The sequence below is a fragment of the Sparus aurata genome, chromosome 10, assembly GCF_900880675.1.
Source record: "Sparus aurata chromosome 10, fSpaAur1.1, whole genome shotgun sequence".
In the NCBI taxonomy this organism is placed as follows: domain Eukaryota; kingdom Metazoa; phylum Chordata; class Actinopteri; order Spariformes; family Sparidae; genus Sparus; species Sparus aurata.
In genome coordinates this window covers 12,995,521-13,008,728 of record NC_044196.1, presented here as the reverse complement: position 1 = coordinate 13,008,728, position 13,208 = coordinate 12,995,521, and the positions used below count along the sequence as shown (strand labels likewise).

Below are 13,208 nucleotides of genomic sequence, written 5' to 3'. Positions count from 1 at the left end.
TGAAACTCCCTCTCGGCATTCTTGAGATATCCACTCACAAGAACGAGATGGATGGACGACCAGAAGCATAACGCCTTCAAAATAAAAGTCCTCTACTACTTTGATGCTCTTATTGGTGGGAACAAATGACTCCCAAATCTACACCTATTACCTTTATTTCCCTTTTCACAGGATTTATTGACAAGCATAATCCAGAATGAAGTCAGTCTTCCACTCAAAGCACTCCCCCCCCCTCTCTCTATTAACTCTATTATCTCTCTACCTCTCTCTCCCATTTCATCTCTCTTTCTCTCTCTATCTCTCTCTCTCAGGAGGAAGTGAATACCCACCAAGTACAACGCCACAGGCATGCATCATTATGCCTGACCTTCTACTCCTCTGCACAGCGGGTGAGGAGGGTGAGAGAGGCAGAGTGAAAGAGGGACACGGGGGAGAGAGAGAGACACAGAGACAGAGAGACAGAGAGAGAGATATCAAACTATAGATGGATACGAGCGAAGAGGAGGACGAGGACGGGGGAGGCTCCCAGTGACGAAGCAGTTGCTATGCCAAAAAAACCAGGAGGACCAAACATACACACACACACGCACACAAACACATAGACACACACACACCCACAAACACATAGACACACACACACATGCAAAGCAAACAAGGAGGAGGCTCGATGGAGACGAGTGGAAGCAGGAGTGTCAGAACGATGTTGCTGAGGATGACCACAGCATACTAACAGCTCTGACAGTGCACGCAAACATACACACACACACACACACACACAATATGCACACGAGCAGAGCTGACTGAGGGAGATGGGCGAGGGCGATAGTGAATGTGATCACAAGAAGAAAATGTTCTCCACGTCAAATCTTGTTCCTGCAGCTTATTCTTCTCCTTTTATGCTCAAACTTGTGTGAAGTGTGTGCGTGTGTGTGTATGTGTGTGTGTGTGTGTGTTGTGTGAAAGTACTGCATGTCCACATCATCACTGTAACCTGTGAGCCACGACTTGTGGTGTGAAAATACAAACTGTTGAAGCGTTGAGGGGAACCTGCAAGCTGAGAGCACAATGTGGACATTTCCTGCTGGTTTGTTGCATCTGTCCTCTTTTTACATCCTTTGTGAGTGTTTTTAATGACTAAAGAGAGAATATTAACGGCAGAACTTGTATTTTGTCAGTCGTTGCTGACTTTGAAAGAGAGATTAAAGTTAAAGATGTTAAAAAGGAACCATTGTTATTGGGTTTGTAGCGTCAGTGTCAGCTGCCTGATCGACTCTGCAGATGTGCAGCTCTCAACAGAGATGAGAAAGAAGCGAGATGTCTCACTCCTCAGTAACTTCCTTATTGATTAAAACTTAATATTTTACCACCACTGTCTATATCTGACTGTGTGATCTGAGATCTGAGAGCTTGCAGACTGGGTGCAACTAGAAACCAGCCCGATATTAGATAAACAGCTGCGACTGGCCCGACACAAACCAGGTCGCAAGGGGACTTTGAATCAGACGGCGGCTAGATGAATCTTCCAGAGCAAATGAAACAAGAGTTCGCAGATTCATTTAATCGATTCTGCCTCTCCTGATGTTTCCTCCTCTGGGAGAAACTAAGTCTAAAAATGTCTCCATGCATCTTTGTTCAGGTGCTATCTCAGCTAGGCTATCGTTGCCAACTTGAGAGCTCCTCTGGGTGTGAATTCTGGACTGATTGGATGATCAACACCGCTTCACAGGCTGGTTGCCAGTCGTCTGTGTTTACATGGACCCATTTAAATACAGCAAACCCTTTTACTACTGTGATGGCTCAGGATCACTCCAGGCCGGGGCCATGAAACATTCATGAGATAGTGTAGCTGTGCCAGTCCAACGACTTCTAAGGAAAGAACCAGGAAACATTATGCCGTCTAAACTGATATTGTCCAGAATTTACATTCAGCACTACCTGAATAACTCTGTTAAGGTGGGAACATTCGGGAGGTTCGGTCGACTATGACGCATATAACACTGAATCTGTTGCATATCATCACCTTTCCTGTCTGTCTCCTTCAGTGAGCTACACAATGAGGGCAAACACAGAAAATAAGCCTTCAAAAACACCTCCACCACCTTCACATCTGCAGGCGTAGGGTACCTGTGACGTCAAGTGGTATGAAGTGACCCGGCGTGCGTCTCCCGAGGTGCCAACGTGGTTTCTCTGCAACGGGCGGTCCGATGGTGGCAGACGTGGCGGTGCTGCTGCTGCTATTGTTGCTGCTCCAACCCAGCGGGGGGCGATCCGAACCGCAGGGCGACGGGGTCGGGGAGGGAGACGGGTCGGTCACGGACCTCAGTCCGAACACCGAGGAGGCGGTTTCATCATCGTAGAGCTGTTTGGATGCCGGCTGGAGAGAGAGGAGAGGAAGAGTTAGAGGTGGCGAGCAGAGAGAGTAAAAGGTTTGAGATTACGGAAATATGTTTGCGTTTCTCCTGACGTGTCCTTGAAGAAGTTACCTTAAGGAGTTTTAATTAGAAATTAATCACAGGGGGAGTCACCACAGGCAACATGAACATGGCTTCACACCGAACCGGGAGTGAACACAGCCTCCAAGACCAACAGAGGTTAAATTTGACAAAAAGGTTGATAAAGTATGGAGGCGATTTACAGACCATAGCTTTGGTGATGACATGACACAGCAGGCAAGAAAAGCAAGATAGTTTATGTCGAGTTTGAATTAAGTGTGTTTTATGACGAGTTAATGAAGCAATTAAGCTCATCTTAGTTCAGTAAAAGGTAGAAACTTGAATTCAGAGGGTTTATGATCGTGGTTTTCACTTTAGTAAGGAAAGTAGTCGAAAAAGTATTTAATTTTTTGACATTTTAGGAGTTTATTTTGTTAATTTACTATGTAACAGCATTTAACAGCTGACATATTTCTGCAAGCTGAAACTATGCGGGCTCTCAGACTGACACCTCTTGCCAGATGGGCTGGGGCTAACAGGTTAGCATGCTAATTTCATTACATCTCTGCAACACAGTACCTAAACATGTTTGACATGATGTCAACACTGTTGTTTCTTCACTCTCTGTTGACAATGTATGCTACATTTTTAGATGTTCATGTTTAAATTGTAGCACTTTTACAGATTCTATCTTTAAATTCATGATGATTTCAGTTCAGTTTTCCTTTTGTGACATTGTAGTGGAACCCAACTTCTTGTCATTGGCATTTCAGTCACCTTGATACAGCCAGAATAAATAAAGGGGCCAAACTTGATTTCCTTTCTTATATTGATTCAATAAACATCTTGTTCCATACTTTAAACCTCTCTCTACGTTCCCATTTATACCGCAGCAACTCTGAAAATTAGACAATAGGGTTTTTGTTTTCCTTTAAATTGTTGCTTTTGGCACAAACACAACAAAAAAACAAAATAAAATTCAATTACAACAAAAATCAATACAACCGAAAACTTGAGGGAGTCTAGACAGCCTGGCGGAGGTCATCTACTCGTCCACCTCCACAGAAATAAATTGTTTTGTCCTCTTTAAGCTTTATTTGCTGCCAGTGAGAGGAAGGAATGGTTTAGTAGATAAGAAATGAGGAGTGGAAGAGAAAGAGACTATAAGTGAGGGGAAGCATTTCAAATATAAACACACTGAATGTCTCGTAGAGAGAGACAGGAGGGAGAGATGGGAGTTACAACACTCAGACTACAGCTCTGTTCATGTTTGACAGCAAAATGCATCCTGAGTGATCTGATTACATGTGGACAGGTGTGAACAACCCCAAGATGCATTGAGGACACATACTGCCCACTCAACTGACATCCTCCATAAAAGAAGAAGAAGAAGAAGCCACAACCATTATCACAAGCTTTAAACTTGTAACGGCAATATCACCAGACTCCCTTAACAAATTGCATGATTTTAAGAGTTGTTGCATAAGAATAAACTTAACAAACTTCGTGAAGCGGCTCCGACAATTTCTAAATCATTTTATCCTTCTTATCAATTTGGCATTAAATACAATACATAACGATGTTTCTTTCCTTGTCAAAAGTGTCAGTTTGTTACAGGCTACTTATTGGTCGTCAGTGGAGAAAGTCACCAGGCTCCCTTAGAAAAAAATGCTCAATTTTGAGACTTGGTGGGTTAGCAGACCCTTAATAAGCTTTGTGAAACACTGTCTACAAAATATTCTTAACTATTTGGGGCCTTCTTGTAAATTTGGCATTAAATACGATGTTTCTTTCCTGGTAAAAAGTGTTGCAGCATCACTGTACCAGCCTGTCTGCTTCTGTCTGAAATGTGTCATACCAACAGTAGCTGTTTGAACACATAGTTTCAACCTATTTCACCATTTACAATAAATGTATTAAAATACATGTCATATTTTTACAAATATAGTCAACAGTAACCAATGCAGGCTACTTTGTTTGTCATCTGTGGTGAAAATCACCAGACTCACTTAAAAAAACGCTCAATTTTTTTGTTTTGTTGCGTCAGGAGACACTTTATAATCTCTGTGAAAAGCTGTCTAACATATATTCTTAACTGTTTCAGCCGACTTTATGATTCGGCATATTATACATGCAAATATTTCTTTATCTGTGTAAAAAAAGAATAGGTTTGTCCTATTGATGTAGGTGTATATTTGCATATAGAGCGGGGATCAGCCAAATAATAACAGTAAAGAAGTAGTAGAACAGGAAGTGGGAACAAAAGGCAAGAAAAATATGTGAAATATCTGTTTGGATCCGATTAGCCGGCGGGGACAGAGGCTGACAAGTAGCAGATATGCTGCCAGTTCACTTCCTGGTGTAATCCCAGCTGGGAGGCAAGTTGCATCTGTCAGCCGCCTGCTATTAAATTTCAGGTATCAACCACCTCCACCAGGAGCCCTTAAGCAAGGCATCGACACGGCTGCAGTGCAGGAAAACACCACAGTCATTCATCTCCTTGTCTCGAGGAGAACCTGCCCAACTCTTATTGAAATGAGCCCAAATAGAGAGAAAGCCATCAAGCTAACAGAGTGGTTTAACAGCTTGCTGAGGGAACTGTGCAGGAAGTGTGTAGCCATCTTGCAGTAAAATCACCGTGGGAGTCCATCAGGCAGCTGTAATGGCACAGTTTGGGGAAATAGCCTGAGAACTATTAGCAGCGGAAGGCAGCGACGAGGGTGAAAGTAGCTGCAGAGAGTCTGTTTTATCCATGTGTGCACTTTCCGTCCTCTACCACGATGAATCAACTCAGATATTAAAAGCGCCAGTCCCTCGAATTCATTCTTACAACCAGTCAGTAACCCACGCCGCTGCGATCCTCGTGTCATGTGCTATTTTAAATGCTGATCCGGTATCAGCGATATTTCCATCTGACACCAAGCAATTTGGCATTTGTTTGCGGGAACCTGCTGCGAGTGTGAAGAAGGACGATGACTAATTCTGACAAATGTGATGGAGGGGGCGGGATCATGCTGCACAGTGTCGATTGTGAATAATTCAGCTTTGGGCTTTTGTATGAAAGAGGGCGATAACAAAAGCAATGAGGCGATTTGTCACAACACAGATTTGAGCTGAAACAAGTGTTAGTGACACTGGAATATTCATTTGTGAGTCGTCAGCGGAGATGAATGGTGTTACTGACTAAAGGCTGAAACTACAGCGCTCGCTCAATGAAGCAAAAGGCCGGCAGTGATCAACTGAATGGACCCTAAATCCTGATTCGAATCCTGATCCCAAGCTCATTTTCACTCGTGCTACTCTCTCTGCCACCGGGCAAAACTGAGGTCGAATTACAGCGCAAGCAAAACAGGAAGAGGCATTGTTTTCTCCCCCCTGGTTTCTATCTCCAGGTAAAAACTGGAATAACTGTGGAATCTACACCACAAAAGAAGAAGAACCTGCTGACGGAGGAGGCGGAGAAGGCGAAGGGGGAGAGGGATCGAAACCGAGGTGAAACGAGGGTGAGCGCTCCCTCGACGGAGAGCGCTCCGGTGTTGTGTCAGAGTCGGTTACTTTCACGGTTTCTAGGTCAAATTTGGTTTCCTACAGTTGTTTTTTTTTTTTTTGCTTTGGACAGTCGCCTGGAGAGTTAAAGGAAAACTTTATCTTACAGTTGCTAGAGAGAGAGAGAGACGTGTCGTTATCTGGACAGGAAGTGTATGAAAAATCTAGGAACGCCTTGTGAATTTCCTCGCTGCTTTCTCACCTGCCTCTTGTGGCTGATATAAGATAATTCCACATTGTTGTATTTCTGAAAAGAAGCTCCTAACCTGTAGTTAATGCACACCTGAGGGTAAGAAAGACTGTCGTGATTAAAGATGGATGAGTTAAAGTTGATGTTTACATACTTTAATCTCATCTGGTGCATCGCTGCAGCATCTCTGTTCTCACTGTGTTTTGAACGCTCTGTTTTAGCTACGGAGTGAGACATCTCTCCTCCGTTCAGTCCTTGGTGAGAGTCGCACATGCCCATTACTTAACGAGCGGGATGCAGCCAATCAGAGGCAGAGTAGGGCGGGTCATACCGAGCAAGGTAGTGTGATCTAAAATAACGCCGCTGCAGCTCCTTCCCTCCTCCCTCCTTTTCACGATGTGTGATCTCTTGTATTTCACTTTGCTGTGATACTCTTCAGGAGTGTAAAATCCGTCTTCTTTGCAATGAGGAGGGCATTTAAACGTCTCGCGTCTGGCTGTCTACGCTAAGAACAGAAAGTTTCTAAAGTTTCTAAATGGAGTTTAGCGCAGAAATAAAGAGTTGAGGAGCGAAAGCCGACGAGGGCAGAGAGGTCAGAGAGAGTGGGACGCCGTGAGTTAGATTGAGTTTAGTAGGAGGGCTGGAAGAGAAGTGAGGAAGATAAGTGAAGTGGACAAGAGTGTGTGTGTGTGTGTGTGTGTGTGTGTGTGTGTGTGTGTGTGTCTGTGAGAAGTCAGATCTGATGTGTGTGTTTTGCGCCTGTGACAAAATGAGAACAGAAGAGATTATTTTACCAAACTGCGGCCTCAAATGATCGAATAAATCTCGAAAAGCTTGCGTGTTTTGTTTACCAGACGGATGGTGCAAGAGAGCCTCATGTTCAAACAAGAGTGCACGCCTGTGCGTGTGTGTGTGTGTGTGTGTGTGTTTACCAGGAAGATGAAGTCAGGCCTCTTGTTGTTGATGGAGATGGGCGAGCGGCTGAGCGAGGTGGACGCGTCGTCGGAACTCTGCGAGGACGGATGCCGGAAAGTCTGACCGGTCAGCTTGGTGTCGTACAACTGCTCCTCAAAGTCTGCGCACGTGAACACACACACACACACACACACACACACACACACATTCACATATGCACACACAAACAGAAAGAAAGAAGAGAAAAACAGAATGAGACTTTGAGTTAGCGTCAACTTTTCTGCACAAATTCACACGAGCACACAAGAATCAAAGTGCACACGCACACACACACACCCCAGATATCCTATTTGCATGGCCGGCAGCAGAGATCGAGTACGGCTGCTGCTTTGCATCACCCTGCAGTTTCTCTCCCGCGACTCATCATGCAGCTTCTGCCGAGGAACCTTAAAGCACCCCTCAAGTTTGTTTTTAATCCTCTTCTCGCGAGTTCCCCGGCTCCCTCTCCTCTCCCCTCTCCTCATTCATCCCTCCTTTCTCCCGTCTCGTCCTCCGTTCTCTCCCTCCGTCCTGGACTTTTTCCTCTCACGCCTCGTCTTCTCGGTGTCTGACTCTTTCTCCCTCTCTGGCAGCTCAGACGGCTCTCCCTCAGGCCATTGTAAACAGATTCCTAACCCCCACCTCCCACCCCCACCCTTCTGATTCCCTCCAAACACACACACACACACACACACACACACACAACCCCTAAGCCAATCCTTTACTCCAAAACACACTCCCGGCCCACTCCCCACTCTCCACTCATCCCTAAAACCATCTAACACACACACACACACACACACACTCTCTCAGACACACACACACTCTCTCAGACACACACACACACACACACACACACACACACACACACACACACACACACGCTCCCAGCACCACCCCGCTGACAGCTTTAGAGAAACAGCCGCGTCACGGAGGTATAGAGTTTAAGGTTGGACTCTTGTGTTTTTTGGGGGACAATATGGATTCCTTCCTGGTTGGTATGGTTGCCTAGCGACACAAGGGGATGGGGGGGGGGGGCGGAGCCCCCAAGAGGCCAACAAAAGAAAAGTGCAGCTTTAAACCAAATCAATGGGAAAATATTACAAGATGGAACAGAAAGTGGAGTACAGATTGTCATTTTTGGGTGGAATGTTCCGTTTTGTCTCCGTCTCGTTGGTCTTAAACGACACCTGCTGGATTATTTTACTTTATTTCAGTGACTTCTGGACTTCCTGCGGCGTCCAGGTGGTCTTTTAACGGGGCGACCGCGACTACTTTTTAAGGCCTCGTGACTACTCCGAACCAAAGGTAGTTTAGAGAAAAAAGTTTGGATCGGATCGAGCGCAGACGACGTGGGAGTTGTTTTGGAGTCGCGAACAGAAATTAATATACAGCAGCAGCACCGGAATACAAAAAGATAATGATGTGTTTTCGTACGAGGGCAGGCGGTCCACCCGCCCACTGATAGTTTGAGCTGGATTTTTTTTTTTTTTTTTCATGCCGTTTGGGATCATAGCGAGAAAAAAAACGTGTGCAGGATTTCACCCGGAGTGTAATCACGGCTCCGTTTCGCTAAGAAAAAAAAAAAACACACAGGACACGGAAACTCTCACAACCTTCACATCGGATTAAGATGACGTGCTAATGTTGTCACTGTCAGCGCCGCCGCTGTGCATCTTGTAGGTTATTCAGCCGAGTTTGAGAGGCTTTCACAAACTCGAGGATGGGAGACATTATTTCACCGAGGGACGTAAACCGTGACAATGGAAAATCTGGAGCAAAGAGGTTTTCACGAGCCGAGGATTACACCGTGTGGGCTGCTCCTTGTTTTGTGTCCCTGAGGTGACACTGACAGTAATTTCCCACCATGTGTTGACGGTTAAGTTTCATTCTCTTCAACTATGTGTGGGAAAACACAAACAGCAAGAACAGAGGACAACGAAAGTGCAGAGAGGAGGACGAGCCACACAGCAGCAGAGGAGGAGATTAGGTTAAGGAGGCGACGTAAGCTGCTCGGGAGGTCGAGGAGATGCGGGAGAAGAAGAAGCGAAGAGGAAACCAGAATCCTGATGGGAATTAATGCTCCACGCAAGATCCTGCAGCCTGAACCAAACCCGTCAGGACCAGGACAGGCCGGGCAAACAAAAGTTAGATCCAGTCATATAAATACAGGGTAGCTAACACATGTCTCTCCTCATGTAGTAAAAGAGAAAAATACATTTCCTGGTGTCCCCGCCCACTTTATCCAATCAGGACAGAGAACTCCACAAAGAGGCGGTCCCTGTCTGAGGAGGGAGGGCACTGCTAACTGCAAAAACAGACAGGAAGTTAGCTAAAACGACGACAGCAGCAGCTTTAACTGAGTAGAAACAATGGAGACGGAGGGAAACACGTCGCCTCACTCGCTTCAGAGGTGCTGGTCAACAGAGCTAAGCTAGCTGCTCCCTAATGTTTCCACTCTTTATGCTAAACGCTAAAACATCAGGCTGCTGCTAGCGTCCTTATGTCTCATCAACACGATACGATAGCGGCAGCGTGACCTGGTAGTTTTTCTCATGCTTGCCTCGAGACAGCCAATCACCAGCACTGTAGGGTCTTGGCACCACAAGCATGCTGCGTGCTTATTGGCTGAGATGAGATTAAAGTTCTTAGGTATCGAAATTTGGTTTGAAATGACGAGACAGTTTTCGATGCTTGATAGTATCACAGCTCGACAGTTTGGAGCCCTCTCTTAACTCCCAGCAAGAAAGCAAACAAGCACACCTTCGAACACGTGGAACTACTCCTTTAACAGCTCACAGCCTGAGGAACTAAAAAATTCTTATTCGTGGCCTATAATTGTTTTTTGAAGCTTTAATAATCAGCTTATTAACCATCAATGAAGCTTTTACTTACAGCTTATAAAGAATAACTAAAAGTTGGAGTTTGAAGGATCAGATGGAAACCATCCAAATGTTAAAATCATTTCATCGCCACTGACTTAATTAATAGAAATCTCATTTTCCTCTCATTCTCTTAATTAAAGCGTGGAATAAATATTAAAGATGACATGATGAACCGAGACCTTCCTCTCAGACGTTTCACTGTGCAAGCACTCGCTTTAAGAAAACAGGTCCCCGGCTATTTGTTATTCATAGAGGCATATTACACCTCCGGTGCTCGTGATAGAGAACTGTCTATTTTGCAGTGTTAAAAATAATTGATTATAAACTGCCTGACTGCTGCATGCAGAAAACAGCAGGATCAGCCCGTTAGCGAGCAGCGAGCAGAAGCCAAAACCTCGTCTCATCCAGAGACTGCAGAGCCCCGAAGAAGTGAGGCGTCAGCAAGAGGGCCGAAGATACGAAGGGGGGAGAGAGGGGAAGAGTGAAGAGAGGAGGAGGAGGAGGAGGAGTGGATGAAGATAATGCAGAGAAGGAAGAGGAGAGAGAAAACAAGTAGAGGAAAACGAATCGGAGGAAACTTTTCAAGAAGAAGAAGAAGAAGAAGAAGAAGAAGAGGGCTTATAAAAAAAGATGCAGAAGAAGAAATAAGAAGCAGCATGATGATAAGCAAAGGAAACTAAGTTATATAACATGGCAGAAGAAGATGAATCAAGGCAATAAAGGTAAAAGAGGACAAACTGCAGAGAGATAAAGTGCGGAAGAAGAAATAACGGATAATAACACGAAAGAAGAAGAAGCAACAAATGTAGAAGCAGAGGCAGAGGAAGATGTGTACGTCCAAAAAAGAAAAAAGCAGAGGAAGACGTAGGCGCGGGACAAGAAGGTAAAGAGGAGGCAGCCGAAGAAGAAAACTGTGAAGATGAAACCAAAAAAGACAAAGTGGGTGTGGAGGAAGAGGAGGGTGGAGGACACAACGTGACACCAGAGAGGCCCAGAGGAGGAGAAGCTGGCACAACATGGCGGACGACATGTTTCTGAGTAATCTCACATCAAAACGCGAGGAAGCGTTATTTGTTCCTGCAGTATTAATAGTGTGTTAGTGGACTCGGACAAGTTCAAGTATTTGTCACTCATCATTAATGGTTATAAAAAGCTTCAAAGTTCCCACAACGTTTGTACAAACACTGTACATTTCAGGTCCGGGGTTACAAGTTTGTCATATTTCACACCAGAATCAGCTGAGACTTGTTAGTGAACATTTCTTGATTCAAGACGTCTTTAAGAACATTTTATAACAAATTATGCTTTTAAAAGAGAGGTGAGGACGTCTACGGGCGAGCGTATGCAGCTGTCTTTAATAAAATGTACAGTGGGCTGGTTTTAAAGGTGCTATTTCCGCCTCGGGACGGCCGTTGACCCGTCCCAGAGCGACATTGTTTCTTTTTACGAGACTCGAAAACAACTTTTCTTGCAAACAGGACCTGTAAAAGCCCTCGGGGGAGATGTTTCACCACACCTGGGCATTTTTTATGTCGTTGTTCACGACTCACTTTTAGTTTTATAACATTTTACTCACAAATAAATAAGTAAGGAAACTAACGACTTTGAAACGACGACTCATCCTGCACTCAGTTGCTAATTTTGCGTCCAATAAAACTCATTCCACAATATAAATACGGCACTTGAGTAAACATACTTAGCTACACTCCATCACTGTACTTAATAAGCGACAGCAGCTTCGCTCCTATGTTAGAAGATCTGATAATTACTAGTACAGATGGACTACTGTGACTACATAGTTGGTTTACCTTTATTCTTTTATTAGTTTACCAGTGCATCATATTTAACTTATTTTAATGTTTTCTACACAGAAGGGAATTTAGCTGCCTCTCACATGTAGTGGAGTAGATGTGCCACGGGGAAACGTTGGAGTAAAGCTCCTCGAGATGTACGTACAATACTTGAGTATTTATTTGTACAGGAGCAGACTTTAAAACTACAGTTGCAGCCTTTAGTGCCGCTTACAAGCACAAACTCAGCTGTTTACGTAACTGTTTGTTTGTGTACTCATTAAACAACCCGAGATACAACATGTTAATTAGGGCGCTTCAAGGGTGCTTGTGGGTGCACTATTGAATTTCGGGAGTGAGACGTGCGAGCTGTTTCCCTCTTCGGCTCCAGTCGGAGATAATCACCTCCTGACTCCGACTCTGCTTAAGAACGCAGACATGAGAGTCGGGATGGGATTATCACCAAATGTCGAACTAGGTTGAACTGTTTTAAAGGTCCGATTTGTCAGAAAGTTGACCGTTGAGTCTTGTTCCCAACCCGACGCTTGGGGATTATAGGTTGGGTCGTCCGCCGTCCATGAAGAAGAAAATAAATACATTTACCTTTGAGGTTGTTTCTGCTACTTCTCCACTATATTTTGAAGGCAAGTATTGGACGTTTTACTCTTGGACTTGTTTCTAGTTACGATACAGAACACAGATTACACGCTACACTAGCAAAGCATATTTTTAAGGCTTCTGCCGGTGAAGTTGTAATACTGACGCTTTGGGATTGTAGGTCTGATCAGCATCAGTATGTGACGGGTTCAAAAATCAACTTTCTTGCCGAGAGGAGCTTTAAATCTATCAGTAAATTTACTTTTTGTTACTTTATACTTCTGCTCCATTACATTTATTTGATAACTTTAGATTACATGCTGCATCAGAGCCAAAAGTTAATTTTCATTTTATCTGCAATCATATCAAAACAAAAATAAACAGATACTTTTGATTCTTAACTGCATTTAATATCGGATACTTAAGTAGTTGTGACTTTTCTTTTCACTGTAATAATATTCAGGCTTGGGGAGTAACAGGATTACGTAATGAGGATGCAAAACAACAAACAAAAAAACTTTATTCGGTTAAAGTTACGAGGAAAAATGATGTAATTAGATTACAGATACATTCAGTTATTCTGGTGATGAACTGTGTGTTCTTACAGAATGTATCTAGGTTAAATAAAAGTTTTCTCTCGTCTTTACATGCATGTGTTTGGTATTGAGGTATTAATCCAAAAGCAACATGAAGTAATTAAGCTACATTTCTTTAATATTGTGACACTTAGAATAAGAATACTGACTGCATTTCTTAACATGTAGCTCAGAATACATTTTTAAAGTAACCCTCCCAAACCTGGTAATATTTAAAC

General features: G+C 43.9%; 1 protein-coding gene across 3 annotated transcripts in view; it reads right to left on the bottom strand.

The window, feature by feature from the left end:
- The window catches only part of nhsl2 (NHS-like 2), a 139,236-nt gene that overhangs the window by 20,391 nt on the left and 105,637 nt on the right, over window positions 1-13,208 (bottom strand). For all 3 annotated transcript variants that reach the window (XM_030430751.1, XM_030430752.1, XM_030430753.1), the window contains exons 3-4: window positions 7,101-7,243; window positions 2,125-2,374 (exon numbers count right to left, since the gene is read on the bottom strand). In XM_030430751.1, coding sequence (XP_030286611.1) covers window positions 2,125-2,374; window positions 7,101-7,243 — 393 coding nt within the window. The remainder of the gene's footprint in view (window positions 1-2,124; window positions 2,375-7,100; window positions 7,244-13,208) is intronic.